At 38.9% G+C, this 27803-nt stretch overlaps 3 protein-coding genes across 3 annotated transcripts; 2 read left to right on the plus strand and 1 right to left on the minus strand.

Annotated features, from left to right (window-relative positions):
• The first annotated feature begins 8992 nt into the window (after window positions 1-8992).
• Window positions 8993-10048, plus strand: LOC130739037 (F-box/kelch-repeat protein At3g23880-like). The gene has a single exon (XM_057591255.1). The coding sequence runs from the start codon at window positions 8993-8995 to the stop codon at window positions 10046-10048; it is 1056 nt and encodes a 351-aa protein (XP_057447238.1).
• Window positions 10049-13796: 3748 nt separating this feature from the next.
• Window positions 13797-21873, plus strand: LOC130729898 (uncharacterized). Its single transcript, XM_057581755.1, has 13 exons — window positions 13797-14066; window positions 14207-14235; window positions 14332-14434; window positions 15102-15273; window positions 15454-15639; window positions 15815-15975; window positions 16862-17138; window positions 17833-18041; window positions 18346-18444; window positions 19177-19694; window positions 20001-20767; window positions 21003-21201; window positions 21478-21873. Exons 1-13 carry the CDS (start codon window positions 13901-13903, stop codon window positions 21628-21630), a joined length of 3039 nt encoding a protein of 1012 aa, XP_057437738.1. The 5' UTR covers window positions 13797-13900; the 3' UTR covers window positions 21631-21873.
• Window positions 21874-23621: 1748 nt separating this feature from the next.
• Window positions 23622-26586, minus strand: LOC130729909 (probable ubiquitin-like-specific protease 2A). The gene is made up of 7 exons (XM_057581764.1): window positions 26413-26586; window positions 25038-25275; window positions 24782-24949; window positions 24557-24688; window positions 24380-24461; window positions 24193-24303; window positions 23622-24107 (listed from the first exon to the last, which is right to left on the minus strand). Exons 1-7 carry the CDS (start codon window positions 26465-26467, stop codon window positions 24039-24041), a joined length of 855 nt encoding a protein of 284 aa, XP_057437747.1. The 5' UTR covers window positions 26468-26586; the 3' UTR covers window positions 23622-24038.
• Window positions 26587-27803: the final 1217 nt, after the last annotated feature.

A 27803-nucleotide genomic window follows, 5' to 3' on the forward strand; every position in this document is an offset into this window, starting at 1 on the left:
TCGGCCTCCGCCAAAGCTATTTGGTTTGCTTTCGCGCTCGATTCTAGTTGCGCCTCCTGCCGCAGCTCTGCGAGAGTTTTCTCCAATTCAGAAATCCTCCTATCTCGAAACTCTAAGCTAACTTCAGCACGAGCGGACTGATCGGCTAGCTCTTTGGAAAAAGAGTTTTCCTTGGCGATCAGTTGAGCGGCGAGCACTTCACGGTCCTCAGCAAGTTGAGAATTGAGAGCGCGGAGGCGTGCCACTTCGGATCGTAATTCGTCAGCATCCTGGGCGGAGCGCCTATAGTAGTGGAATGCGTGGAGCACTCCCGCCACAGCCCCTTCAGAGACATTATCCAAACCACGCTGCTTAACAACTTCATCCATGCGCACCATTTGGGCTGATGTCAAAGTTAAAGAATACGGGAATCCCCGACTCACAGATCCTGAGGAGGGGGTGGAAGTATGAGCAGGTGGAGGAGGGGCGTTGGCGGAAGACGTCAGGTTTGGACCAAGCGGCGACGAGATAACTATTGGACGGGAAAGTGAGTCGTCGATAAGACCGTGTTGGGCTGGAATTGTCCCGGAAGGCTCGCTGGAGTTCAACCTTTTCGGGGAAGGGCGAGGATCCTCCTCGCCAAGGGGCCGTTTTTCGCTCGCCTGGATTTTCAACAGAGACGCCTTGTCGCCTTTCAAATTTATTCGAGGGGGAAATGAGACGTTATTTTTCTTCTCAAAAGCCGCCAGAAGCTCCTCATCGGCACGGTGAGTTTGTCCTAAAATTAAAAGGAAAAAGGAAAAGGTAAGCTGGTAGAAAATAGAAAGAACGAGAGAGGTAGAAGAGGAAGATTTACCAATCACGCGAGAGCATTCTGAAACGGCGAGACGGGCCAGAAAGTCGATGACAGCCTTGTGTTCAAGAGTGAGGGAGTCCTCAGACGGGTCAATTATTTGGCGCGCGCAGTAGAAAGGAAATCGAGCGGTGCCATCTTTGTGTGTGAAAACTTCAGGATATTCGTGGGACACCACAACCCTGAAGAATTTCCGGGCTAAATCGACGGTGATGCTAGGCCAGATAGGATTGAAGCGCTGACGACCAGGCCTAGCTTCCAGGGAAACCCAGCTGCGCTGCGGGGAGGGCTGGACAAATACGCGATAGAAATAAAAGAAGGTCGAAGGTTCAGGTTCCTGGTGAATCGCGTTGTAGAGAATTTCGAAACACCGGAAGAAGGCCCAACTGTTGGGATGAAGTTGACTAGGAGCCACATTGATATTGTGAAGAACGGAGCAGATAAAAGGGGAAAAAGAAAATTTAATCTTCAAATTTGTGAACATATACCCATACATGTAAAAGAAGTGAGGAGCACCCACGAAATTGTCTTTGGGACGAAGCCAAGGGCGTTCAAGGGGTGAGCAGGCACTGACATACAGAAGCTTATCAAGAGGTTTCTCATGACAAAATCCGCCGGATTCTGTGGAAATCTCCCAAATGGACGATTCTTTTTCCAAACTTGACCGTTGGTTAGGCATTGTCCCGGCGGGCAAAGCCCTCGCGGCGGGAGCACTTAAAGATTTCCAAGTCCCCGTTCGGAAGGCAATGACGTCTTTTTCTTCAAGAGGAACGCCTCCTGGAGGGGGCGGGAGAACATGAGGAATGCACCGGAGAGGGGTGGCAGCGACGAAATTACGTTTGGAACTTTTGGCCTGGCGCTTTGGAGTCATTGCAGAGTGATTGCAAGGAATAAAGGTAATTTTGACACTGGACAAGTTCGCGTAAAGGTGAAGAAGCAAAGATTTGTAATCGTAAAGGAACGAAAGGGGTTAGTGAGATAATGTTGTTATAAGTAGGGAGTGATGTGCAGAAGGGAACGTGTAGGAAGAAGTTGTGGACGGTTACCGAGAGATGTGGAGAAAAAAGAGAGGTTGTGCCCCATGACATCAGGAAATGACATGATTGCAGTTGAGAAATTCTGGGGAGTGAGAAAGACGCATTAAATGAAAAGATGCAACGGTTGCTGCCGATTGGTTAAAATTCAAATTGTCAAAGTTGTGACGTGACTGGAAGAGACATGTCAAAGGTAACGGTTAAGATTCTGTGGATTCACTGACCATGGCGTCACTTAAAGGCTCGGCGCGTGGGATGGACACAACACACGATAGAGTGTCACAATTCAAGGCACGTGCATAACTGTGTTGAGGCAGGCGGACTAAAAGTCGCCGCCACAAGCCTGCTTGTGGACTAGGGTCGCCCGAAAGAAGAGGGCGCAGCTGAAGGTCCAAAGTGTCGATTGCAAAAGACTTTCATTATCAGGCCATGTTGGCCATCATTTTTCACTTCCAGATTTTAAGTTTTTAAGTTTTAGTCGGCATCCTTGGGGCTCTCGCTTTGTTTCTTGCTTAAAGACACACTTAGCTCTCATGCTTCGAGCTCGGTGTCTTGTGGACTTGTGGACTGGGCGAGACCCCAGGGTCCCTCGCCCAGGAGACCTGACCTTGGGCGGGGAACGCGCCATGATCTTGAGCCTCCCTTCCCGAGGCCTAACTGACCCATTTGGATAGGATAGAGGCGCCAAAGCCCAACTCCACCTCTATAAATAGGAGGGGAATACCAATTGTAAGGGCCTCTTAGCTCATTTGAGAAATAATAGCATTGAAATTCAGATATATTTTCTCTCTCCAAGCGGTTAGAGTTTCTCTCTCTAATCATTCACATCACTTTCCTCACACTTTGGGTACTACCTTCCCTCTCTATGTTCTTGCACAGAACAGTCGACAGTTCTGATGGTTGGTCAAGAACCTCCTGATCAGGAGCTTCTGAGATGGGGGAGTGGAGAATGGCGAAGGTCGCCAAGCGATGAGCTTTGTGACGTGGATTTCGGAAAACGGGGGCAACGCATTGAATAAAAGTTACAATAGTTGAAGCCTACTAGTTTGAATTGAAATTGTCAGGCTTTCCCGTGAGTAAAGGGACATTTCAAAGATAGCGGTTAGGATTCTGTGGATTCGCTGACTCCAACACTACTTCCGGGCGCGACGCGTGGCGTAGGCTCGACACATGTCAAAATGTCACGATTCAGAGCATGTGCATAGCTATGATGGGGCGAGTGAACCAAATGACGTCGCCACAAGCTCACTTGTGGACTCAGACCGCCCGGAGAAAGGAAGCGCAGCAAGAAGTTTGAAATGTAGATTTTAAAAGCTTTACTCACTGAGCCATGTTGGCCATTGTTCTTTATTTTAAAACTCTAGGTTTTAGCATTGGTTAGTTTCTTATGGCCTTCGCCCTAGTTTTTCTGCTTAAAGACACACTTAGCTCTTATGCTTCGAGCTCGGTGTCATGTGGACTTGTGGACTGGGCGAGACCCCAGGGTCCCTCGCCCAGGAGCGCTGGCCTCAGGCGGGGAGCGCGTCAGGGACTTGGGCCTCCCTCCCCGAGGCCCAACTGGCCCATTAAGACAAATTAGAGGCACCAAGTCCAACTCCACACCTATATATAGAGGACGGTTACCAATTGTAAGAGACTCTTAGCTCATTTGAGAAATAACAAGATTGAAATTCAGTTATTCTTTCTCTCTCTAGCGGTTAGAATTTCTCTCTCTAAGCATTCATATCACGTTCCTCACACTTTAGGTACTATACCTCTATTTTATGTTCTTGGATAGAACAATGGTAGTTATTTCTCGCTAAAATTTATCTCAACCAAATTTCAGCTAGGACAACATTCTGTGACACTACAATTAAGTTACACCTAACTTCTCCTACTACTCACATTGAGGATACAAGGTTATTTTCTCCTACCATTCTCATGTTAAAATTAAGATGGATGTTTATAAATATGTGAAGTATTAGATGATGAAAACCATTGCATAGGGAGTAGATTGCTATGGCAATTCTTTACCAATGCTTTCTTTTTTCTGTAAATAAAGATATCCTAAATCTACTTAAAGAGTGAAATTGGTCTTATATCTACTTAGTCAAATGAACTGTTGTACTGAGCTTCAAGGTCTCATTTATATGACAAGGATGCCAGTTGGGTACCTGCAAGATTATTTTAGATTTTGAACTGTTGAAACAACTTATTTTCCTTTAATTAACCTTCACCAAATTCAATTGGACTTCTGTGGAAGGAAGAAAATAATTCGAACAACTGAGTGCGATAGTATATTATTAAAAAACATTTACACCGCAATTAAGTATTGACATCACATAAAGACCATGATTCTTGGTAAAATGATCATCTTGATTTATTTTCTTAGCCAAAATTGTGTTGGGAGTCTTATTATGTTAGGATTAATTGTTACTACAGTCAGCTTGTGTTTTACCTTGATTGTTGTCATAAAGCATATGCTATAAAGCACTAGCTTTATTTGGTAAATTCTGTGTTACCCTGAATTTTTTTTGGTGTGGTACCCGCATTTAGTAATTTAATATTATTATCATGTTATTCAAAGTAAATACTACATTTTTAGATTTTACTTCACTTGTCAATTAACTTTATCTCATGAAATTCATTTATAAATGAAAAATGGACGAGTGGTGGAAACGAATGATGATAATGAAGATGCGCGTAAAATGATCATGATTGATGGATGAACAAAGCTCAAAAAACACAACTCGCATATCTCACGTCTCTAGTCTCTGAGAATATAACACTGCATTACTATGATAAAACAATTATCAAAATTTTAATCGATACATGAGTCTTTTTTTATTGAAAAGTCATTTTTTGGTACCACACCTTAATCTGCTTAAGGTACCACAGCAAGCACCACTTTATTTTTTCTAAACAATATAAATTTTTCTGGAGATTGAATTCAGTTTATTGCCAAATTCAGACAATTAAATTTAAACATGAAATAAATAGAAATAGTAGTAGTTTTCAAAGGGTAGCAGTAACAAGTCTCAAGTTCCTATGAGTGTTGTACCCTGCTGATTTTAACATGCTTCATTTCTCCCTAGGCCGAGCTTTTGCCAATTCATGAAAATAAGTGTGCAACTCATACCAAACTTGCCAAGAATGCTCACAAGTGATAACATGAGAGAAGGTGACAGAAGCCGAGGCAAGGATGCGATTATCCAAAGACGAGAAATGATTTTGAGATGAAGCCATGGATTGCAAAACTAACTCTAATACCATGTTTAGAATAATAGAATGTGAAAGCAGAGTAAAGGAAGAAGAAAATGTGAATTGTACATTTACACTACTTATAAGATTGCTGGTCTAACTAACAGAGTACTAACTGAAACTAATTCTCCTAGCACCTACTTATATTATAATGTAAGTAGGGTTGAAGAATATTGATTTCAGTCTTAACTCTTAATCTTATGAAGCTCACCATTAAGCTTCTCTAAACAGCAAGCAAACTCTTCTTGTTTCTTTCTTTCCTCGAATCATTGGGTTTCAACCGCATTAAACTTCTCAGGAATTGCATTCTTGTTTCTCTAAAGATCTGCTAGCCGAGTCAACTCCTTGCGTTCAAGACTTCCCTTTAAAAGAACACTCAAGTACTCAGCATCAATCAGACTTAGAACAATGTCATTGTAGGCTCTTCGCTCAACTTCAGATATTTTGGAAGTGTTAGAGGCTTTAGCTAGCTTCACTTGTGATGTTTACATAGTCACCACCACGTTTTGATCCTCAGAGAACTCGCCAGCTAGCTGTTTTTAAACCAAGGACTGGTGAGCCAACAAGGGTGAAGAAGCCTCGCTAGCCTCAACATGCTAGCTTGGTTCTGGAATTGGCTCCTTTTAACAAAGGTGGAGAATCATGGCCGAGTATCATAATATGTTTCGCCGTTTAAAAAAAATCATAACATGTTTCCAGCAATTGATTTTTCCCTGTTAACGTAACTGATCTATTTTTATTAGCTCATAACCTAGCTGCTACTTCAATAAATTTTGTTCTGATGTATTTGTTGCTAAAATAGAATTGGTATTTGGTTAGACAAGATTGATGCTTCATGCTAGGTATGTTTAGATATAAATTGATGAGGACATTTTGTAGAAACTTGACGTTGGAGAGAAGAGTGAAGGTTGAAAATTAATGCAGATTTCACTCACATGTGCTTAATGTTCAGATGCGACGGGAGTGCGTTAACTTGTTCTGTACGTTCATTGCTAGAACAAAAAGAGCTTTATCACCATCCATTGAGCAGAAACTACGAGATCATTGGAACCTGTAATGATGGGTTGATCTCTTTGCTCACCTATCACACTGCGGGTAGAACATCCTATTACCAGGTCCGTTTATATATGGAACCCAACTATGAGATCAATGACTCAATAGTCTCCACCTTTAGATGATGAAATAAATGTTTTCAGGTTTGGATATGATTATGTGAGTGACACCTACAAGGTGGTGGCCATTAGCACACAAATGGTGAAAGTTCACAACATGGGTGCTGATTGTTGGAGAAGCATTCAAGCTTTACCAGGTTATGTGCCAAGGAAAGATGAGGTTCACCTGAACGGCACTCTTAATTGGATAGGATTTCAGAAAAATGGTTTCCAAATCAGTTCATTTGATTTGGGAGATGAGTAGTGTTCACAATTGTCACTGCCTTATGGTTATGATTACAGAAAACATGAGGAGCCAACACTTGTGATTTTGATGGATTGCTTATGTGTTTGTCATGAATTCCAAGTCACAGTTTGGCAAATGAAGAAGTTCTCAATACACGAATCTTGGACTCAATCGTTGAACATTACCAATATTCATCCAAACGTGGTTCCCTTGTGCATGTCTGAGAATGATGTTCCGTTGCTGTCAAAGTCTGAAAGGATTTTCTTTCTTTGGAACCACAGAGAAAATAATATTACATCATGTTTTAAAGCTCCTCGAGCCTATTATGGTGAAGATATTAAAAATTACATTGGAAGCTTGGTTTCACCTTGTTAGCTGTATGTCCTTATTATAATACTTTTATTGGTGCAGTTGGACATGTTGTCAAGGTTTCATACTTTATTTATGGTGTTTGAAAATGATAATTTGTGTTTCCTGGAATGAAACTAAGAGCTTATTTGGTACGCTGTATTGTATAAGACCTGATAGTATAAGGCCTGATTGTATTAGGCCTGATAGGATAAGACCTGATAAAATTTTAACACTATACAACGTTTGGTCATACACTGTATAATTTGGTGGCAACACTGGTGGTGTGGTAGTCGTGGTATTGGAAGGTGATGATGGTGGTAGTGGTGGTGGCGCCGGCGGTAGTGGCAGTGACAGTGGTGGTGGATGGTGGTGTTGGTGGCGGTGGTGGTGGAAGGTGGGGGCGGCGGCGGTGGTGGTATGAAGGTATCAACGATGGTGGCTGTGGTGGAGCATGGTGGTGGCAGCGACGACAGTGGTAGAGGTAGTGGTTGCAGTAGTGGCGGCGGTGATGGTGGAGGGTGGTGGTGGCGGTGGTGGCGATAACGATGAATAGAGTGTCGTGGCGGAGGCGGCGGTAGTGGCGACAACGGTGGTGGTGGAGGGTAGTTGTGGTCGCAGCGAAGGTGGTGGTGGCGGCGGTAGTGGTGGTGGTGGAGGGTGGTTGTGGTGGTGGCTGCGGCGACGGTGGTGGTGGAGGGTGGTTGTAGTGGCAACGACGGTTGTGGTGGCAACGACAGTTGTGGGGTGGCGGTGGTGCCGGCAGTGACGGTTGTGGTGGTGGTGGTGGTAGTGGTGGAGGCGGTGGTGGTGGAGGGTGGTTGTGGTGGTGGTGGTGGTGACGATGGTGTGGTGGTGGAGGTGGTGGTGGTGGAGGGTGGTTGTGGTGGTGGTGGTGGCGACGGTGGTGGTGGTGGAGGGTGGTTGTGGTGGTGGCGACGGTGGTGGCTGCAGTGACGATGGTGGTGGTGGAGGCGGTGGTGGTGGAGGGTGATTGTGGTGACGATTGATTAAATATATTGAAGTAGTTTATACATTGCACTCTTATCATGCCTTATCCATCATCTATAGGGTGGATTAAATAATCCATCATTTTGATGTATAAGAGGAAATTGATGTATAAGCCTATACAATACAATGTGAGCACCAAACAATGGATAAGCTCATAATGTATTGTTTAAGCTTATACTATCATGCCTAATACGGTGTACCAAACGAGCTCTAATAGCACTATACTTTGGTACTCCAATGCTTCCTAATAGTATAGAGATAACAACAATTATCTCACATTCAGGATATAAGGTTATTTTCCCCTATTATCTCTCATGTTAAAATCTAAATGGATGCTTGCAATTTGCAAATATGTGAAGTATTAGGTGATGAAAACCATTGCATAGGGACTAGATTGCTAAGGAAATTCTTTGCCAATGCTTATTTTTTCTTTGGGTAGATACCTGGATCTTTTTACTTAGACTGAAATTGGTCCTCTATCTATAATTCTATATAGTCAAACGAATTGTTGTACTAAGCTTCAATGTCTCATTTACATGCAATGATACCAGTTGGGTATCTGCAAGATTATTTTAGATTTAAAACTGTTGAAAGTTGAAAGTTGAAACAACTTTTCCATATCCTTCACCAAATTAAATTGGACTTCTGTGGTAGGAAGAAAATAATTCCAACAAGTGAGTGCGATAAAATATTTTTCGTGAAACATTTACACCACAGTTGAGTCCACTACAAGAACTGTTTAGATTGGCTACCAAATAATAACTAAAGATTTCATTCGCGCTCTCGTTCTCTTGTGGTGCCGCTCTAACTGCTAGGTGCCGTCTCGCTTGTATTTATAATATTATTAAGTTAGGAGTGATGGATAAGTATACATATGAGTCTGGCCCATGTACTCCTAACCCTAATGCGCATCTAAATATTCATAACAATCTTAACATATCAAATCCTGATTTTTTTTTTTACTATATCACATCCACATCCTGATTCATATCAAATTTTCAAATTAATTTTTTAACTATCATGGGCGTAAAACTAGGATACAATTGAAGTTCAAGTTGTACCCTAATCGGAAGCTTTTTTTATAAAGAGTGTTTGAATATACCACGTATTTCAACATCATCCGCACACCATGCCGCCGCCGCTGCTTCTAGATGACAATCTCCTCATGGAAATCCTGTCATGGCTTCCGCTCAAACCTCTCAAGCAAGTCAGGTGCGTCTGCAAGTTTTGGAATTCACTCATTACCAGTCCTCAATTCGCTAAACTGCGACAGCAACGATCAGCAGATATCTGCTTGATGTTCGGATACCCCGACATTGATTCCGGTCAGTACAGTGCCTCATCTTGTTCTGTAAGTTCGTTTCTGGAAAATCATTCACGCATTGTAGCAGCAAGTCGACATGAACCCCAGCTTAGGCCATTGAACAAAAAGTACCTCTTCGCTGAGTACCGTTTCATCGGAACCTGCTACGGGTTGATCTCTCTTCTCAACGTCTTATATGATCTTCTGGATCAAAAATATTGTTACCGGATCAGTTTATGGAACCCAACTTTGAACTCAATTTCTCAAGAGTGGCAACCTTTATATAGCGTAGAAAAACGTACTTTTGGGTTTGGCTATGATTACTTCAGTAACACGTTTAAGGTTGTGGCTGTTAATAGGACACAAATGATGGAAGTTTACAACATGGGTGGTAATAGTTGGAGAAGCATTAAGTCCTCCTATGCTTTTCCTAATACACAACAAGAGCAAGATGGAGTATACCTGAGCGGTACTCTTAACTGGGTAGGACTTCGCGACATTGTTTCCTTCGATTTGGGGAAAGAGAACTGGGCACAATTGTCACTACCACGATGTCGCAACTCATTTGATATCACAACTCTTGGGATTTTGAGGGATTGCCTATGTGTATTTTATTATTCGTCGAACCAACATCTTGTGATTTGGCAAATGAAGAAGTTTAGAGTACACGATTCTTGGACTCAGATCATGAAGTTTGATTACACACGTTCTTCTTTTCCATTATATAAAGCATTGGTTCCACTTTTCATGTCTGATAATGATGATGTCGTGTTGCTGTCGGAAGCTCAAGTACAGGGGCGGAGCCACAGGGGTGGCTTACCGGTGCTCCGCGCCCCCGAGTCTTTTCGATATTCAGTTCTACTATGTATATTTTTCTTCTAGCACCGGTAATAATTAATATAATTGTCAACGTAGAACAGATCATATAATGCACAATGGCGTAGCGGTCTGCAGTTGAAAGGATTCGCTCCAGGTCGTGGGTTCGAGTCTTTCTGGCCCCATTTTTTTCATTTTTAAACCGAAAAAGCTATTAAAACGGATAAATGCTAAGACAAGGAATCGAACCTCCTACCTCTAGGCTAAAAGTTTCATAGGCATGTTTTCCACTACACTGAAAGAAGTTTTTTACTCTTTGTGAAACTTTTAAATATTTATACCTAAACATAATATCATAATTGGTCGCTTTCTCATCTCAATTCATTTACACATATCTTCTTTTAAATGATTTACTAACAACTAATCACTAACATTTGCCTATAAAAAAAAACATATCAAATCATGTTTAATATAATGAAGTTTGATAAAATAAAGGATACAAAATTAATTTTGTATAGTTTTATACGTAAAAGTAAGTTTAAAAATAAACATTATTTAGATAAAAGAAAACAAAATTAATTTTTTATTTGATATTTAGCCACCCCGGTGTCAAATTTCTGGCTCCGCCCCTGCTCAAGTAGCAGTTCTCTTTATCTTCAACGAGGGACAAGAACGACTACAATGGAAGGAAATTCCTAAACACAAAAAATTTGTCAGGGTCAAGAGTGTCAAGGCTTATAGTGAAAGCTTGGTTCGACCTTGTTGAGAGTATGTAGTTGATTTGATTCTAGCTATTACTATTAGACTTTTTTTTTTTCTTCCAAATTAATCTATACTTTTAACTAGTCCAGTAGGACTAATTTGTGATTTTTTATATTATTGCTAACGGTCAAATTTTTTATATAAGGAATTGGATGATGATGTAATAATTTTATATTTTACTTACAGTCCTTGAAAATTAATTTTAATGTTTCCCTTAAGATGAAATCAAAATCACAGCAAAATGCTTTTGCACTCGAAAGCTTCTTATGTATGGAAAACTTGTAAAACTCTCAAGTGAGCATGTTTGAAACATAAATCTCAATTCTCAACAAACTTGATTAATCACCCTGTCATATTTACTTAGGAAGAAAGGAATCAGATCAGTTTCGTCACTACTTTCTGATCATGTGGAATCGTGGATGCCACTAACTTAACTTTATATATCAATTAAAAGCAGCATGATGTCATAGCTGTTATGCTGGGATAAAATGAGAGCAGTTTTGGAGCAGTCAAAGTGGCTCTCAACCCTGATTCAAGGGAGTGGTATATGCTGGAGTTGTTATAACTGGTTCTGCTCCTTTCCATGATGCTGGAACCTTTCTAATGTGCTGTTAATCCTGTGTCTTTTTTCTATAATTCTTATTTTTTGTTCTTTGTCTTAGGTGCTTCTCCATATTATGATTCAAGCATCTATTGGTAAGGATAGAAGTATATCAGACTACCGACTCTATATATGACCTAGCCTGCATCAGGTCTAGGGCAGGCCAAGTTAATAAATAGAAAATGTCAATGCTTTTTTAAAAGCATATTTAGTTAAAAGAAGTCTGGTTTAGACCACTCAAAAAGCTTTATAAGCATAATAGGATGATAATCAATTTACTTTGACTTAGACGATATAATAATTATAATATATTTTAGATCGTGCCTATAAGTTTATTGATATATTTGCAAATAAGTTTGTCAGTCTTCTCAATGTCTTAATACAAACAGATTTTTAAATAGACTACCTAGTCAGGTCAGGTCAAGCTTTCAAAAGGCTCAACCCTAAAAGAAATTAATTTTATGACAGGTAACAGGCTAGGTTTAGGCCTTGAATTTTTTAAGTAGATCACACTTATTTAAAAAAAGTCTAGGCTAGCCCTATTTTCTCACCCCTACATCTAGGTTGATCACGCAACTTAAACCTTGAAATTCATTCAAATCATGCATAAAAAATGAAATTGTCTAAATAACTATAGGCAAAGTTTGAGATAAATCACCCTAGTCCTATGTGGATCAATGATATTTAAGATAAATGACTAGAAACTTCATATTTTTATCACTTATCTTAGGCTTAAATATGTTTTAGAACTCTAATTTGTATAAGGAATCATATTGGTCCCTAACTTTTAAATCCTTTGAATGTTTTTCCTAGCAAAAAAAACAATTAATCAAATTTATTCTAATTGATGATGTGTCATCAATTTTGATCCGCCAACAGTCCACGTGGTGAGCCTAGTCAATTCAGCATGATCACGTGGACTTTTTCGTATCAGTTTTAGTCCTTGTAATTTTTTTAATCACTTTTACTCCTTTCTCATCTTCTTCCTCTTCCCTCTACTTCATCTTCTTTCATAGCTCAACCCCAAAATCGAGAACTTAAAAACCCATAAAACCTAGAACCTCAACCTACCCCTTCCACCATGAAAGAACCTTCAAAAATCAAACCCATAACTGCAAAGTCCACCACTTGGGGTCTCTTGGGATCTCCTTCAAGAACCTCTTCGCGTCTTCGTGAACATAGATTCGCCGCACGTGGCAGCCACCCCACCCCAGACCACCGCAAAACATGTGTCTTGTCCACCTCTAAGTTGAGGGTTGTTCCTATATCATTCAAATATGAACATCATCAAATCCACAATGACAAGCCAAAGTTTGATTTTTTTTTCTCAAATTTGAAATTCATTTTTTTTTCCTACAAGTAGGTCAGCCCAACCCAACCTGCATTTTGGCGGACTAATGACGGGTTGTGTCGGGTCGTCCCACCAACCCCTCCTTCTCCTTCTTCTCCTCCTCCTCCTCCTCCGATCCTCCTTCCCCTACATAGCCCCCCCCCCCCCCCACCGGAGCCCCATCATAGCCACCACTGTACCCGACACTATTTTTCTCTATCGTCTGTCGTCGCTCGCCATCTTTCTATCATCATTTTCTGGTAAGCGTTTGTTTCCCTCGACTTCTGAATTTTTATCGCACTTTAAAGTGCGTGACTTACGCACTTTATAGTGCACTACAGTGCGAACATAATGCACTTTAACTGACATCAGGGAAAGCATTCGCCGACGAAGAAAACGACGTCTTTAGCTTCTGATTTTGCTCTTCTCCTAACAATAAACAGTAAACACTTCCACCATCTCCTTCAACAATCTATTTTACATTTCTACTCCTTTTCATTGTCACCTAACCCAAGATGGATTGAAGAAACACATGTCATTGTGATGAGATTGCATCACTCTTGATAAAAAACAAATAGTAAAAAGGAAAATCTCGTATTTCTAGTTCAACACCCTTCTCTTTTCCTTTGAACTTCAACCCATCCTCTCCTCTCCACCTAATCCTAACCGAACCCAAACTACTGTGTGGGCACCCTAAGCGCATGGCGATACTTTTGTGAACGCAGACCTTGGCAAACACTCTTCCCCTTCAACCCGTCCTTTTCGACGAACGAACGCAATGAGGTCAACGAGAGAAAGAAAACGTGGAAGACAACCTTCCTGACATATATTTGGGTCAGCCCAATGTTAAAGAGAACGACCAAGATTGAATGAGGACTAAGTTGGGAAAAAAAGTTGAAATCAATGACCAAGTTGAAATAAAGTCCTCTTATGAATTATGATTTTATTGAGTCTCAATTCAGCTGTATTAGATATTGTGAACATGAAAAGAAATAACACTGGCGTAAAATATGAGTCCTATATTGTGAACATGTAAAGAAATAAAAAGAAAAAACTTATATAATGTGGGGCCAAACGACGTCGTTTCAAAAGAGTCTAAACTCTAAAGTCGCATTCGTGCTTTGGAGTCGAACAGTGTGCTGAGAAGTGTGAGTGAGAGAGTGGTTCCGTTCGTTGCTTGCTGACGAAAAAGAGTGAACTTCACCGGAGAAGAAAACAAACGTTGATGGAGGAAGGTTCAGAGAAGAAGAGAGAGTTGGAAGGTGCAGTGGTTGGCAAGGTCGCAGAAGTGATATCAGCTATAAAGAATGCGAAGCACGTTGATCAAGTCATTTGTGCGCTTCACTCCATCGCCACCCTTCTTTTCCCTCTTCACCCTTCTCTTCTCTCAGGTTCGCTCCCTCGCGGTTCGTTGATTTCACTGGAAACGAAGGAATCCACTCCCTTCTGTTTCTTTGCATTTAATTTGTATTGAGTTTTGTGGGTTTGACAGAAAAAATTGATTTTTGTATGAACGTGTCTGAATTGGCAGGTAGCATTGATGAGAGTTACAGAGACCAGGTTTGAGTCTGTTCATGTGTTGAATTGTTTTTTTTTCAAGTGTCATGTTGGTGAAATTTTAAGTACTTTTTTTGTTGTTGCTAATTTCATGTTAAGCTTTCAAGTGTCGAAGTTCCTTCAGCCGAAGAACGAGATGATTGGTGGCGTGCGTTTTATGCAGGGGCTGCTTTTCCTACACTGGCTAGGTTCTTGTTACTTGGTAATGTTGTCTGAGTTTATATATTTTGTTATTATACACTATACAGCAGCTTAAGTTTAATTTTTTGAGAGGGGACGGGGTTGTCTTAGCATTTTGCATTGTTGCTGATCAGGAATCAACTTAATGGTGTGTACGCACTTGCTGGGGTGTGTTGCCAGGAACTCGGTTGATGGTTCTTGTTAGAAATATAATATAAAACCATAATATGTTCTTTACCCAACAGCTTAAGCTTTCGGGTTAATTGGTTCATGACATGGTATCAGAGCCTCTATGATCAAGTGGTCTAGAGTTTGATGCTTGTTGTCCCCAATTATTCTAATAAAAAAGTGAATTTCAGCACATTGTATATGAACCTGTGTATCCACGCTTCAACTCTATGTGGACTCTCGCGTGAGAAAGCGTGTTGGAAAAATAACATAAAACCGTCAAGTATCCTTAACCATCAACTTAAGCTTTTGGGTTAATTAGTTTTAAATCCCTCCTCCCCTCCTTTTAACCAAACAAAATGTCTAATTAAATTTCCTCCCCTTCCTTCCGCCCCCCCTTCCATTAAAATCCGTCACCTCCCCTCCTCTCCGTGTATGTTTTTTTTTCAAGTTTTTTGCTTGGAAATAATATTGCATCTTGCTTTTCCTGTTTTTCTCATACAATATGCAATTTCCTGCAGATGTTGCCCCCAATTGGTTGGCCTGTTTTCCCGTTTCAGCACAGAAACATGTTTATGATGTTTTTTTTGTTCGTGGACTTGTCAGTGAGGTGCTACAGATTTTGGTTCCTTTTCTCCAGCAGAAAGGGAATGATGGTGTTGATGTTAATGCTACCCTCTCAAATATAGAAAGGTATGGGTTCTCATATTGTGCTATCACCTAAGTACAGTTTTCTCGGCCTTCAAATTCATTTACTCTAATGCTGGTTATCAACATGCCTGTGCTTAATTTGGTGTGATGTAACAATCCAAACGAGTTTAACACTGTGAATAACTTTTTTAGAGAACTTATAGACTTCAACATTTATGACAGATTGCTTGTACTGAGCCTGCTTGAAAATAATGGGGTGCTCCATTTAGCAAGAGAGTTTGGTTGTCCTTCCAAATTGAAAGGTTTTACGAATGAACACATCCAGCTGGCGGTAGCTAGGCTGGCACAGATTGTTGCATCTATTCCTGACAAAGCAAGGATGAACTCCTCAGCTTCATTGTCATCACAGTATCCGTTTTCTTCTACGATTAGATAGTTTATGGGTTCTATATATTGACATGGTTTTGCAGTTCTTTTTCTTACAAGATTGAATATGATATTGGGAGGATTTAGCCAGATTATATTATCATATTTCTGAGTTCCTTGTGAGTGATTCATGTTTTTCTTCACCAAGAATATTCAGTGTGTTCTTCAAGCAGATTATTGTCCAACTACTCTCCCTGGCAGAAGAAAGAGAGATGAGTTTACTAGAAAATGTAGACCCCTCAGGTGAAATGGACAAAAATGGTGCACTGTTATTTGTAGGGGAAATGTTCTCTCGCATTTGTCGCCGTGGCTCTGCTGGTAACTAGAAAATTTCAGACACTGGAACAGGTTTTTCTTAGTTGCATATGTTGGCTGGCATCATTAAATTTCATTGATTATAATCAGCCTTTGAGAAAAAAAAGTCACATTTACTTCATATCAATCTTAATTCGTTATTTCCTGTTAAACCAACACTCTTTTTTTCTGTATAGATAAATAATAAGTTTGGAGCGACTAATCAATATGTTGGAAATTTGTGCCATATTTTGAAGAAACTAGAAATGGCGTGCTGTCAATTGTATTTGTCGTATAGGTTATATAGTTCACCAAAAGCAAAAAATATTGTGTTATACTTTGCTCACGGCATGTTTAGTTTCTTATTTGCAATCTTTGTCTCAGCTGTATGACACAATAGAAGGTAGACATCAATGTGTTATTAACATCTGTACCAAGTTTGTTAAGGTTTTGAATGTTTTATAAAAAGGGTAATGGAATATGATTATGGACTACTGTAAGTTTGATACCTTTTAAGCTGTTTAACATCATAAATCTTCACCTAAATAGTAAAATCCTACTTGGAGGTTGTATCTAGTTTCCTTGGATATAACATGTCATCGGTTGGCTAAGGAAGAGCCTAAAGTGATCTCCCAAGCTCCAACAAACTTGCGTGTTATCTGTTGGAATAGAGATTTACTATTTCTTATTTCCTATATGTAAAACAGTGGTTTGAGAAATAGGAAACATTAGGTTGAACTTAACTATCTTATGAATCTCATCCTATGCTTATTGGAAATTACAACAAACCTTCTTTTACAATTGTTCAAAGGGACCAGTTCGTTGAAGTTGGTCAGATGCAGTGATGACTTTCATCCTAGGTGTTTAAATTGATCAAAATTATCTCCTGATTATTTCTCTTTTTTTGTAGATCTGCTGTCAAGTGAGTTAATTCCCCAAGTTCTGGGGCTCGTGAAAAGCTGCTTAGCATCAAATAATGGCTCAGTTACGGAAGAATTGCTTGAATCACGACCAGATGCAGTGTTTTGGTTAAGGTTGATGGGATCAATTAAGGATCCTTATACTACAGAAAGAATCTCTGAGCAGATTTTGCATAAACTAGAAACTCAACATGTGGATGATGTTCAAGCATATTGGGTCTTGTGGCTCTTATTTCATCGAATTATCAAGCTTCAGGCTTCTGTCAGGTCAGTGGAAATCAGTTGATTTTGCCTTTGCTCATACATCATCTTGAACCAATCCTCCAATTCCATTTGGATCGAGGGTAAGAAAACTGATAAACTTTGATGTATGAAGAAAAAACTAATAAGGAAAGCATGAGCAGACATGAATTTAAATTTTTTAATTATTTCCAATTAATTTATGTTCCCCTATCCTCCTGGCTCCTGTTTTCTGCCCTACAATCTTAACATATATGAATGTTGCAAGAATGTAAACTAAGGATGGATTGTGTAAGGGATATCATGATTTAGGTTAAAACACTTGATGCATGTGTATTCTTGCAAAAAGTGTCATGAAGGTGTAACCTCTAGTGGGAGGCCCTTGGCAAGTAAAATAAGGCATCTGATCAGCACTTTCCCACTGCAGTCTGCAGTATAGTGGGGAGCCATATGATGAAGTTTTATAAATTTTACCAGTGATCACAACAATCTCGTGCCTCTTGAAATATGTTTTAACCAATATTCCGTGTTCATGTATGAAAACTGTTTTGCTTTTGTTATTTGTAGCTCCTCACCTTCTGTTGCTTATTGTTGACATTAGGTCTTTAGCACACTATACTACAAAAGCTTAGGTTATGGCATGCCAGCACCATGATATACCATTATTAATATGTATGTTTATGCTCCTTTGTTTTGCTAAGTTCCCATGGCTTCTCTTCAGGTCCATGTTTGTTGACAAATTCCTGCTCTGGAAAGTATTCCCTTTTAGCTGCCTGAAATGGATCCTTCAATTTTCTGTTCATGAATGCCCACCTGATACCTCCTTGCCAGGACAAAATCGCGCTGGTCTTTTGAAGATAGTCCAACGTCTGCTAACAGCTTGGTCTAAAAAGGAATTTGTGCAAACAGCACCTATTGAGCAACAAGCTTGTATCCTGTTTTCTTTGTGCTAATATACTGAAAAAAACATGTAGCAATAGAGGAATACATAATTTCTGGATGTGATTTGAAAAGAGAAGCCTAGTGCATGAAGCTATTATCATTGTGGGGTTTGGGGAGGGTCAGCTGTATGCAGCCTTTTACCCCTTTAAGTGGAAAGGCTATTTCCGCTTCTGCAGCCCATGACTATCAAGTCACAAGATAACAATCTCATGCACTTTCCTCCATTGAGCATTCCTTGGGGCTGATGCCATCTTTATTTTTGTGATGCTTAGTTTTCCTATATTTATCTTAGATATAACTGCTGCACTTGGCATTTCTCTGGAGACAATGTCTAAGGATGAGTTGGATGGGATGAAGGATGCCATGCATTTGATTCTTCAAGGAGTCAGCTGTAATTATCGTTTACTTACTTAGTTGTTGAGTGTCTTAATTGTTAGAATGGCAAATGGGATTATTTGTGATTGGAACTTCTGCTCCCTGAATCCTTCATAACACTATTAAGTGCCACACGGATGTGGTAGAACTGGAAAAATCATGTTATTTAGTTCCTTGACTCCTTCCAAATAAGGAAATGGTCCTATCATCAAATTGAAATCTATCAAATTTAGGTTTTTATTTAAAGCATATAACCTGCAATGATTATAGGGTTGGTATGCTAACTTCACCATACTTTCATTCCCCTTGTTACCCCGATTAACATTTTTTTATTGTATAAGAAAGTGAAGTTGAATTCTACTGAAAATTGATGCTTTTGTGAGGAATAAATTCCAATTAAAGTCTAACAAGTGTATTAGCTTGCTGGAAGTGTTCTCCAATGTGGTTCAACTTTTCATTTAGTTTAACTATCAATAATTATAATTATAATATCACCTAAAGTTTTTGTATTTGCTAACAAGCCATTCCATTTGGTTTTTGTCAATCATCCATCATGAAAAATAAACTGTACGTGAAACAAGCTGGAACACTTTGTATAAGAATATGACAGTTTTGATGAATTCCTTTTTTTGGGGTCCATTTCATATTCATCCCACTCGCACTTACAAGTCTGATTAACAGTGGGTTGCTACCCTTCTTGCAGATCAGTAGTTGACATTTATAATCTTTTTTTTTGTCCATGTTTCAGGTAGGCTGGAAAGTCCTAATCATTTAGTTCGAAAAATGGCTAGCAGTGTTGCTTTAGCATTGTCTAAAATTATCGATCCAAAAAATCCTCTCTACCTTGATGATAGCTGCAATGAGGGGGAAATTGATTGGGAATTTAAATCCACTGTACCCAAGAAAGGGGCTCTGGCTGTCTCAAGTTGCGGAGAAAAAGGTGTTGTATCTGCGGTATCAGGTCCAGAAAGGGACTTGGATTCCCCCTCTAATAAAGAGAAAAGCGTTAGTGTAAAGGGTCCAAAGAAGTTATTGGACTTTAATGTGCTTGATCCAGATGAGATTATTGATCCAGCATCACTTAATCTTGACTCAGATGTTAATGATGAGGATGATGGTGATAGTGCAAGTGAGAACTCATATTCCTCAAGTGATTCATCTTTACAGCCGTATGATTTGTTGGATGATGATTCAGATTTGAAAAGAAATTTTTCACAGTTGTCTGATGTAGTTGCAGCTCTTAGAAAACCTGACGATGCTGATGGGGTCTGTCTTTTGCTCCCAGGATACCTTTTAGTTGCATTTTAATCATCTGTCATATCTACACTAAATGCAATTTGATTTCTTATGATTAACAAAGCTTAATTGACTATGAATTAAATTATTCAACAATTACTGCAATACCAAGTATTATATATTCTAGTTTAGACTTTAGACTGAGCTATTCAAAATCCAATTTGTATTCCTGTGTAAGTCTGACTGACCTATGCATTGATGCATTTGGAAAGAGTTTCTTTGTATCCTTTTTTGCTAAGTGTTTGATGTTTCTTAATATTTTAACTTATATTGCAGGTGGAAAGAGCTCTTGATGTAGCTGAAAAGCTCGTAAGAGCTACTCCGGACGAACTCAAACATGCAGCAAGGGATCTAACCAGAACTCTTGTTCAGGTTCGTTGCTCTGATATTGCTGTAGAAGGTGCAGAAGATTCAGCAGAAGACAAAAGGCAAAGGGCATTAGTTGCCTTGGCAGTCACATGCCCATTTGAATCACTTGACATACTAAATAACCTTTTGTATTCACCTAACGTAGATATTAGTCAACGCATTATGATACTAGATGTCATGACAGAAGCAGCTCAGGAGCTTGCTGAATCAAAAATTATGAAACCCAAGCGCGAGACTAGTTCCCTTGTTTCAGTTGCTTCAGATAACCGACCCTGGTTCTTGCCTAGCAGCACAGGGACTCCTGGAGCTGGTTCCTGGAAAGAGATCTCAGGTACTGGTTCTTTGTTGAATTGGTCAAATGTCTATGAGAGGGAACTTCCCGCAAAAAATAATCAGGTCAAGAAAGGGAAAACACGCCGTTGGAGCCTAAGATCCCCTGCACAACATAACCCGATGGAGTTTTCTCATAACAAGTTTCCCATGTATGCTGCTGCATTCATGCTTCCTGCCATGGAGGGATATGATAAGAAAAGGCATGGTGTTGACTTGCTTGGCAGGGACTTCATTGTATTGGGGAAACTCATTCATATGCTTGGAGTGTGTATGAAATCTGCTTCCATGCATCCAGAAGCATCTGTGATGGCTCCCTCCCTTCTAGATATGTTGAGATCCAGGTACTGGTGGAGACGTTACTTGTCTGTTTTGTCGTGAATCCTATGAGGACTGTCATAGTCTAACTAAATTCTTGATCTTAACCTCAAAATTGTGCCTATATGTGTTAGTAGAATTCTTAGTTGGGTGCTCTATTGGCTGTTTATGTTCATATTTCGTGTTGTTTCTTCGTTTTATTTTGGGCTAGTGGGCTGATGCAGGAAAACATAAGTCTCTTTCATTTTTTAACTCTTGCAGAGAGATATGCAATCACCCAGAAGCATATGTGAGAAGAGCTGTCCTTTTTGCAGCTGCATGCACTTTGGTTGCCCTCCATCCCTCATACATTTCATCTGCCTTACTTGAAGGAAATGTTGAAATTTCTGCTGGCCTCGAATGGATTCGCACATGGGCCCTTGACGTAGCCGAGTCAGACACAGATAAAGAATGCTACACTGTAAGCACCAAAACCTTAAGATGCAAAGGGTTTTGAGAATCTACTTTCCCTTTTGGTACCAGCTTTTCAATTTTCAATTATCTCTGCATGCACTTTGTTGATATAGAAGGTTTATATTTTGAAGCATTGGTCTGCAGTTATTTGATGGTGACAGGTTACAAAAATAGTTGTGCAATTATCTAAATCTATTATGCATATCATGATATCATCAATCTTGTTTGGGTTGATTCTTCTATTAATTTCCATTCCTAACAAACCTTTTTTGTTTTACCAAAGATGGCTATGACATGTTTACAACTCCATGCTGAGATGGCTCTTCAAACTGCCCGAGCATTGGAGTCAGCAAGAAGTTCATTCAAAGCAGGCACTACTATCCCTTCCGATGGATCCAAAATTACCATTAAAATTCCCTACTTAAACGGGGATTAGTGATCCTACTGGCTATTTATTTGGCCAAGAATATGATTCAAACTTGTACTCTCTCTGCGCTACTCGTTCTCCTTGCTCATTTAACATTTGATTCAGTCCTTGTGTTCATATGAAATGTGTATGTATTTTAGGAATCTAGATTTAGAAATTGGTACACACCAATTTTTTATTTTTTTTATATAATTGTATGGCACCAATGTTTATATACCGATCTCAAATGCATTTGAAATTTATTAGTATTCATTCTTACGTCTTTGCTATTAAATTTAATGGTTTCAATACCATTCGCCTAAAAGTATGTTTTTTTGGCTCCTTGTTATAATTTGTCAATACAAAATCCAACTCTAGCTAATTTACAGTTTATGTGCGCTTGATCAATCTGGTTCTTATTTGAAACACTTACATTTGGTTAATATTTCCCAACCACATCTTCCCAAAGGTATGTTTTATCACCCATTCCAATTTTCAATTCAGACTGAGAACGGGCGGTGTCGACTGTTCAGTCTTATGCTCCAATTAAGTAGCAAGCCGTAATGCATAGTTTCTTAATTGACCAGAGAAACTGGATTTTCTCCAAACATATTAAGTTTTTTTTTGATAAGCACCAAACATATTAAGTTAATGTGCAATTATGGGCATCTGCATTGCTGGTCCAAGCAGATGTAAGCTACCAAATAAATTGATGTTGGTTTAAGAAGTAGGAGCCTAGAATTCAGAAAGTATTTGACATAACACTTGTCTCATTTAGATACTGTAAGATGTCTATATGTGCTGCAAAAGACTGCCTCCACGTTGGCTATTTACCCGATGAAATGAGAGCATCGAATTCTTGCTAGAGCGCATGATGCCATGTGGTTTCTTGGGCTTGTGTTTCAGCCGGCCCAACAGGCCACAAGACACAATATCATCTTAATCGGCCCAAAAAGTCTTGCAGCTAAGTGAAACCATAAAGTGGGACAAAATGACTTAGCTAATGAACAACTTGTCTTGGCAATCGACCGAGCGGATCGATTCCGAGGGAACCGTGATCTCGAAAGACCTTCATCAAGGCTTCCTAAGGACTTCAAGTCACTAATGTGACGGTCAACAAGCTTATAAATTTAGGTTTAGTCATGTATTAACTTACTCAATCATGCAAACTTTGAGTTCTTCTTAGACTTAGATTCTCTCATTGCTTTCTCATTAACTTGAGTGTCAAAGTGTCTTCGCAAGCAAGGACGGATCCATTCATGCTATAATGGGGGCAAGTCCCCCACAAGAATTTCGTACCTACTAAACCCTACATATAAAAAATGTACTAATCTATCTTCAGTGATGAACAATTTATATATAAAATGTATTAATTTCCCCCATTTTTTTTTATTTTAATATTACATGTTTATATAAATGTGTGTGTGTATATTACCCCCACAACTTTTGTTTTCTGAATCCGGCAATGATCGCAAGTACACTCCCTGGTTGTGTCAACGCAGCTCCGTCGTGCCAGAGAAGCCTTCCAAGGTCGCGCACCATCACTGAAGACGAAGAAATTCGGTCTCAATTCTGGAAGTACAACTTTAAATATTGTTCTGAGATTGTGATCATCGGAACCAAAGGATTTGAACTTGGGGAGAGTTTCTTGACGAGGAGGTTGATTTGGCAACGGTGATGCCATCGTAGAGAGAAACTTAAGCAATGAAATGGATGGGTGATTATCTAGTGGATTGGTGCTGCGGGGGCTTTGTTAGATAAAATCAAATGAGGTGGAATGACAGTTGAAGATACATGGTGTGGAGCGGACTTGAAGTTTGATACATGGTGATGGTGGACATTGAATTATTTTTCTTTTTCTTGAAGTAAGATGATACAATTAAGTTGACATATTGGACGTTCTTGCCCCATATCATTTTCTTCATATTTCCATTTTCAACATCATTGTAATGTATTCTATATCCCATGCAAGCTTTTCATCATCACATTCCATTCGGTCTTATACACAGAAACGGATCATATTCACCAAGTTGAAAATCAGATTTCAATTTCTACTTCATTGTCAAATATGTTCAAATCTCTATCTCGAATGTACACAGAAACAGATCACATTCACCAAGTTGAAACTCTTAGACTAAATAACTATACCAATTGTGTTATATAAGCTAATATAAACACTGCTACTATCAATCTGAACATGACATAACTTTAACAACTGCATCTACAGAAGCCAACATGGTACAGTAAATTTCAATTCCAACACATTGGCATTCCATGAAGTTGAACTATATGCATAGAAGAGGAGTAGTGTACTATCTCTACTTCGCAAAAAAACTGGATATCCTTGCCTCCTATATGAACAAACCCCCTTACTATTTATGTATATAATAATCAGTAATGAAGTGTGTTAATCCCAGTGTACTCAAATTTGGGGGCATTTAATTCAATGAATAAAGTCTCTCACAAAACCTGTCAAAGTCTTCAAAGGTAAACCAATCTTTTTTCATCTGCAGCATGTCAATGTCAAACAAAACTGAATTAAAATGTATGTACGGATAATAACTTTCAAGAACAGGAAAAGAGATAACTTACGAAGTAAGGGTACCCGCCCATGCTAAAATTCTCAGGAGCACATCTCAAAAACAAGTTAATGAAATAAAGGACGAAGTTCCCACATTCATTACCGTCTCTTTGTTGAGGCACCTACAATAATTTGTATTTCAACAGTTGGTTATCTGGTTATGGTGGGATGAAAAATCATAAAAAGGGGTCAATTAACCTTGGGAACCAATAAAGGAATCTGATATATGAGATTCTTAGTCTCTGGCCTGTCCCATGCTTTATAAATGTCTACAACAAACCTGACAAAGAAGACAAAAGCTTGCAAATGTTAAATACTCAAACTGGACAAGAATATCTTATCAAAACAAACAGATATTGTTCAACAAAGACACACCTTCTTATGTCTGGTTCAAGGCGTCTTGGATTCACCATTTCAAGAGAATCCAGCAACAACATACACCGCGATCTAGTAGTTGACTGCAAGCTCTCACCAAAATGGCAGAAGATCAAAAGACTCCAGTGACCCCTGCAATATTGGGATTTCAAGGAAGAATTCCATGGATTAACATTTGAATAATAAAAAAGGCATTTCAGCAATAAAGGAATTAAATGTATTTACCAGCAGACTATAGGAACAAAAACATATGCCTTTGAGAAAATATGTTCTTTTTTAATCCAAGTCAGCACCTTGTCTTTGGATGAAGCAGCCCTGTAAAGGCTAAACCATAAGCTGTCAAAGTATGCAAAGGGCTTCCTCTTATCTTCTGAGAAACTGTTCCATATTTTCCTGCCAGAAAATTTATCTTCAGAAACAAGGACGTAATTTTGATGTTGCTCACTTTCTACCATAAGTATCATATTAGGCTGTAACTTACACTAAGTTATTATCAAAGACTCCACTGTCTAGCTTGGGTCTAGGGAGAGCTTCTTCAGCCTTGAATTTTTTCTTCTTTGTTCGCGGTCGCCGGGGAATATCGCTCAGGTATGATGGCAATGATGAAATTACACTTCCTATCACATCTCTTACAGGCTTACCCTTCTTTCTTCGACGAGTATAAACAATTTTTGTTCCATGTTCTGAGTTAGTTTCTGTTTCTCCCTTCACATAAATCACTGACAAGAGACAAAAACAATGATAGAAAGAATCAACTTCTACTTTTGGTTCCCAATATATATCTCAACACCATACTACAGTTGTGAAAAACCATTATCCATGCAAAAGAGGTTAAGAGTTTGATTGTGAGTTGAGTTTTATAGGGGATTTAAGGGAAGCGAGAGGCTTATGAGAAGCCCTCCCATTGTTTGAGAGATTTTAAGGGGGGGGGGGGGGGGAGGACTTCGGGTATTAATGAAAACATTCCAAGAACCTCCAAAACCTTCTTTAAGTTATATTTTTTAGTTCGCCCAAATTGGGGGTTTATGAGAAATTCTAGAACTTACAAACAAGGGGAGGATATTGTTAAAGATTATCTCGTTATCAATAATATCCCTCATAATTTAGTTTTTGATCGAGTTCAATGGCATAGTGTGATCCATATAGCCTACCTCACTTAGTGGGAAAAGGCTTTTGTTGTTGTACACACAAAGGAAAGACTTAGACCCCGTTTGGAAGGGCTTATTTAAGCTTATCTTATAGCATGAGCACTTATGCAAGTATTTGGAACTTGGAAGAGCTTATTAAATAGTTTATGGCCTACCAATAAGTTGTTTTGAGCTTATTTTCATTAGTTGTTTGTATCACCTTATGAATAAGATGCTTATCCAAAACCTATTTTCAGCTAATTTGAATAAAGTTTTTCAAATTAGCTTATGAATAAGCTCTTGAGACAAAATCCCTTAATGTCATAAGGGCTTAATTAAGCTGTTTACCCAAATGCACCCTAATACTCCCCTTCCCATTCCCCTAAAGCCTTCCCCTATCTGCTCCGGCACACCCTAAGCCAATAACCACACCCACTACCCCACCACCACCAAGCCAAAAAGAAAGGAAAAAGAAAACTGGAAGAAAATAAAGCCAAAATGTAAGAAAATGCAAACAAAGCATGAAACCCTAGAAATTTCATATTCATGTCCTGCAACAATTAAGCCACACATAACATAACCAACAAATGTACAATTTCACAAATTAGAACAATAGTGATGTTATGCATTCATCCAAATTCAGCATATAGCTTCTAAATCGAAATTTGGGGTAGAGAGGGCACAACTCGATTAACCAGCAAAGCAAAATTCAAGTGTTGAAGAACTAACCTTCATTGTTAGCGACCTTTGAAGTTTTCAATGATGATGCTGAGCGTAATCTCATTGAATGATATTATGATCGAACTAAAATGCGGGGCATGAAGATGAAGCACAGTGTGTTACTCGATTGAGTTCTGTATGTTCTTGAGGCGCGGTTCCGTATTGGTTCTAGCCTTTTTGGTTCTGGAGGATAGAGACAAGGAGAGAGTAAATATATTTTCAGGTAAAAAGATAAGAGAAAATAATTGCTAGGGGTTTCCTTTTCTAGATTAATTATGAGATTATTATTAGCGTGAAGTGTGTAGATTTTAGAGAAAAATTGAGCTAAGTATAATTATGAGATTATTATTGAGGCGGAGTGTACATTTTTAGAAAAATCGCTTTTTTCAATTAAAAATTTCTAATTTTTTTTATCAAAAACAAACACAATCTTAATTAGTTTATCAGAGTTATATATGTAATTAAAATTATGGTTCTGTTCTCATGACTTTGGGTTACCAAACAAAACATACAAAACATTATTGTTTTGTTCGGTCTTGTTTCGTTCTGTTATGTTACGTCACCAAACGACACTTAAGTGTTATTTTCATAAACCTTGCCGATATATATATAATATATATATATATATATATATATATATAGAGAGAGAGAGAGAGAGCGAGAGGGAGAGAGGGAGTATCTAGTGAGAGGGCCTATGTTTATACTAGTGCGATAACTCGTGCGTTGCACGTAATTTGTTATGTTTAATTTTTCAATAAATAAATAAGTTATTCGTTTATAAGTCATTTTTGTAAAGATATATGAATAGAAAAATGAAATAAATCATTGAAATTGTATTGTATACATCAAACATTTTCAAAAACTTCCTTAAACACTACATTTAGAGTACTGGTCTGTTGTTTGCTCGCCTCATCAAGTATACAAAGTTTAAGACCTTTTCTTGAGCGTACTCTAGAGAGAGCTACATATAACTGACCATGCGTGAAGACGGACCTCAGAAGGAAAAGTCTAACCTGAGATAGTGTTTGTCCTTGACTTTTGTTTATGGTCATTGCAAAGCATACTGACCATCTTGAACTTTTACATCACCTTAAAATGAAAGTCCTCCTTTCCATTTATACCTTTCAAAAGAAATCACACTTGCCTATCAAAAAAAAAAATCACACTTTCTCCACCAACATCTGATTGAGTGTTGTGCTTCAATGGTGAAAATCAATTTTTTTTTGAAAATCTCAGGATGTTATTTCTTCTTAGCCAACTTTATATTGATTTTAGAGTATAATTTATATGACAATCTCTTGAAAATTGAAAAGATAAATTTTTTCGCGTTCACTTCTCCTTTATGACTCTAAATACACGTTTGTTTCGAGCATTGTGACTCGATTTCCATTTAGTTCTAA

The sequence above is a fragment of the Lotus japonicus genome, chromosome 1 (genome assembly GCF_012489685.1).
Source record: "Lotus japonicus ecotype B-129 chromosome 1, LjGifu_v1.2".
NCBI classification, from domain to species: domain Eukaryota; kingdom Viridiplantae; phylum Streptophyta; class Magnoliopsida; order Fabales; family Fabaceae; genus Lotus; species Lotus japonicus.

Excerpts from the sequence above, each read along its gene's own strand:
- LOC130729898 (XM_057581755.1), top strand. The coding sequence starts at position 13,901 with ATGGAGGAAGGTTCAGAGAAGAAGAGAGAGTTGGAAGGTGCAGTGGTT. Across the intron at positions 14,435-15,101 it reads GGCTAGGTTCTTGTTACTTG|ATGTTGCCCCCAATTGGTTG; the intron begins GTAATGTTGTCT and ends AATTTCCTGCAG. Across the intron at positions 19,695-20,000 it reads AACCTGACGATGCTGATGGG|GTGGAAAGAGCTCTTGATGT; the intron begins GTCTGTCTTTTG and ends CTTATATTGCAG.
- LOC130739037 (XM_057591255.1), top strand. The coding sequence starts at position 8,993 with ATGCCGCCGCCGCTGCTTCTAGATGACAATCTCCTCATGGAAATCCTG.
- LOC130729909 (XM_057581764.1), bottom strand. The coding sequence starts at position 26,467 with ATGAGATTACGCTCAGCATCATCATTGAAAACTTCAAAGGTCGCTAAC. Across the intron at positions 25,276-26,412 it reads AAAGGTCGCTAACAATGAAG|TGATTTATGTGAAGGGAGAA; the intron begins GTTAGTTCTTCA and ends GTCTCTTGTCAG. Across the intron at positions 24,950-25,037 it reads GTCTTTGATAATAACTTAGT|GAAAATATGGAACAGTTTCT; the intron begins GTAAGTTACAGC and ends ATTTTCTGGCAG.